The 2,639-nt window shown below is 66.8% G+C and overlaps 2 protein-coding genes across 2 annotated transcripts in view; one reads left to right on the forward strand and one right to left on the reverse strand.

The window, feature by feature from the left end:
• Positions 1–134: 134 nt before the first annotated feature.
• LOC109301479 (probable hydrolase PNKD) lies at positions 135–1,356 on the forward strand. Its single transcript, XM_019522666.1, has 3 exons — positions 135–229; positions 817–985; positions 1,164–1,356. Exons 1-3 carry the CDS (start codon positions 136–138, stop codon positions 1,330–1,332), a joined length of 432 nt encoding a protein of 143 aa, XP_019378211.1. The 5' UTR covers position 135; the 3' UTR covers positions 1,333–1,356.
• A 152-nt stretch (positions 1,357–1,508) lies between these two features.
• The window catches only part of TMBIM1 (transmembrane BAX inhibitor motif containing 1), a 2,916-nt gene continuing 1,785 nt past the window's right edge, over positions 1,509–2,639 (reverse strand). Inside the window, exons 5-7 of the mRNA XM_019522816.1 lie at positions 2,456–2,577; positions 2,217–2,270; positions 1,509–2,113 (exon numbers count right to left, since the gene is read on the reverse strand). Coding sequence (XP_019378361.1) covers positions 1,970–2,113; positions 2,217–2,270; positions 2,456–2,577 — 320 coding nt within the window. The 3' untranslated portion in view covers positions 1,509–1,969. The remainder of the gene's footprint in view (positions 2,114–2,216; positions 2,271–2,455; positions 2,578–2,639) is intronic.

Genomic DNA, 2,639 nt, shown 5'->3' on the forward strand with positions numbered 1-2,639 from the left:
GGGGCGGGCGCGGCTCCGCCAATGGCTAGCGAGGACTGGGCCGCTGCAGCCAATCCGCATGCGCGTCGCCGCCCGAGGCCCCGCCCCCCGCAGCAAGGTACGTTGTCCCCTGCGCCTCACGCGGGGCCGTGGGGTATGCTGGGGGTTGTAGGCCCTGGCCCGCTCTCGGCCGCCGCGCGAGGTGTGTCGGGACGGCGCGGGGGCAACATGGCGGCGGCCAGGCTGCGGGGTAAGTGCGGGGCGGGGTCCCCCAGGATAGCACCCTCACCCCGGAGGCCGCGTGGGGGGCGCACTGCGCACGTCTATCCGCGTTTCTCCTGCGACAGCTTCTATCGGGAGAGGCAGGGTCCTGCACCTGCACCCCCACCCCTTGCCTCAGTTTCCTCTGCTGTAGCAAGGCGCTGTCCCCCTTTGCCCCAGGCCAGGCCCAGGTCAGACCAGGTTGGGATGGGGCTGAGGGCTCCCATCCAGCACAGCTATGTCCCCAGTGGATCCTGCCCAAATCACTGCTCAGCGTTTATCACTCATTTCGCCCATTGGCCTTATCACATATGTAACGTGTGCCACCTGGTGATGGGGTGAGCACTTTGCAGGCGGGGCCCGTCTACGTTTATTGTGCGGTTCACCTGTGAATTGTGTAATAAATGTAACGTGCCGTGGGGGCCTTAACTCCCAGCAGGGAGCGGTGGGGTCACATTTCCCCCCATCCCCCTCCCCTCCCCTCCCAGACAACTGTCCCACTGCCTCTGGTCTGGCAGCGCTGTAATGCGGGTTCAACCTTACATGTACCCATGACCCTGCTTCCCCCTTACGCAGGCTTCTTCTCCGCGGCGGCACGCCTCACCGGCATCCGCACACCACAGCCCCGCAGCTCACAGGCTCCGGCAGAGACGCAGCCCAGGCCAGACCCCTCGGGGCCACGATACATCGAGTACGTCCCCACGCGCAAGGCCAAGAACCCCATGCGTGCCGTGGGGGTGGCCTGGTGAGTGCCCGCCGCCACGAGGTCTCCACCTGCTCGGGTCAGCCCCAGCACCCGACACGCAGACGAGGGCATCTCACGGGGGCAGGGGGCCGCGGATTGGGAGCGAGGAGCACCGCAGGTCAGGGTGAGCACAGGCTGGAGGCCCACGAGCACTAACCACCCCTCTGGTCCCCCCCAGGGCCATCGGCTTCCCCTCGGGCATCCTCCTCTTTCTCTTAACCAAGCGCGAGGTTGACCGCAACCGCCTTGAGCAGCTCCAGAGCCTCCAGAACATAAAGATGGCCAACGTGGGGCCCGAGGCAGAGCAGCAGTACCGGGGAGCCCTGCACAAGGCAGGACGCAACTAGCCAGGTCCTGAATAAACCTGAGGCAGTACAAACCCTACAAGTGTGTGCGCTCCGGCTGGGGAGGCGAGTGGGGTGCAGTGAGAGGGCCACGCAGGGTCCGGAGAGGTCTTGTGCCCCCAGCCCAGGGGCCTGATACCCACCCCATCCCCACGAGGGCAGTCACGGGCACAGGCGGCGGGTGTCAGACGGGCACTTTATTGGCAGCATCTTAGTCCAGGCTCTTTGGTGTCGGCAAAGCAGGCTCAGCCCCTGCCTGGCGCTGTGGGGGGTCCCAGGCAGGGCTGGCCATGGGGTGACAGGTGCAGCAAGCAGAGCCCCCCCCACCTTTGCTGGGGGCCCCTCTACCCTCCCCCGCACCGTGCCATGTTGGTGCGTGCACTGTTAAGGCACATAGCAGCCCCGGGGCGGGAGGAGGAGAGACACGGGTGCAGTCGCATGTCCAGAGCACGTGTGTGCGCCCACGTGTCAGCTGGCGTCCCGCGCAGCACCTCCCATCCCGGGCTGGCGGGGCTGGGACGCACCCAGGCCCCAGGGAGGGGCAGGGGCAGGGGCAATAAGGCAAGGGCCCGCCTCCCCCCCGTGCGTCGGTATCCGCGGGGGCCGCGCAGAGCCGGGCAGCGCGGGTGGGAGACGGGCTCTATCTGCGGCCGACCAGCTGCAGCACAGAGAGGAAGATCTGCATGATGTCAGTGTAGATGCGCAGCGCGCCGTACACGTACTCCTCCGCGCCCAGCGCCCGCTTCCGGTTGCCCAGCACCAGCTGCGTGTCATAGGCCAGGAACTGCCGGGGGTGGGGGGAGAGGGGGCAGGCAGTCAGGGCCAGGCCCACCGACTCCGTGTCCCCTCCTCCAGTGTGGGCACCCCCTGCCCAGCCCCCCACTCACCAGGGTGAAGACGATGGCGCCCAGGGCCGCGTACAGCATGTGCAGCCAATAGATCTGCAGGGGGAAGGGAGGGGGTCACACTGCCGCCCCCCTCCAGGTGTTGCTCCCCCCCCAGCCAGGAGGCTGAGTCCGGGCACCAGCTCGGGACACGGGAGGTGTTCAGCAGACAGCAGAGTTGGGGGGATGCTCCCACTCCCACAATGCCTTGCGGGGGGATTTCACCCCCACCCTGCACTCACGTATTTGAAGGACAGGACGATGGCGGTGACAATGCCTGTTACCATGACGACGATGCCCAGGACGCAGAACAGCCCCGTGCAGGAGGTGAAATCAACCTGGGGGGTGGTCATGGGGGGCGGTTATAGGGGGGCAGGGGCAATGCACCTGCCTGGTCCATATTTGCCATATTAGGGAGGGTCTAGG

This window comes from Gavialis gangeticus, unplaced genomic scaffold (genome assembly GCF_001723915.1).
Source record: "Gavialis gangeticus isolate Ggan-Ray unplaced genomic scaffold, GavGan_comp1, whole genome shotgun sequence".
In the NCBI taxonomy this organism is placed as follows: domain Eukaryota; kingdom Metazoa; phylum Chordata; order Crocodylia; family Gavialidae; genus Gavialis; species Gavialis gangeticus.

Bases quoted from the DNA above. Each gene is read 5' to 3' on its own strand.
- LOC109301479 (XM_019522666.1), top strand. From the start codon at position 136: ATGCTGGGGGTTGTAGGCCCTGGCCCGCTCTCGGCCGCCGCGCGAGGT. The intron at 230-816 runs GTAAGTGCGGGG...CCCCTTACGCAG, and splicing joins GGCGGCGGCCAGGCTGCGGG to GCTTCTTCTCCGCGGCGGCA. The intron at 986-1,163 runs GTGAGTGCCCGC...GGTCCCCCCCAG, and splicing joins CGTGCCGTGGGGGTGGCCTG to GGCCATCGGCTTCCCCTCGG.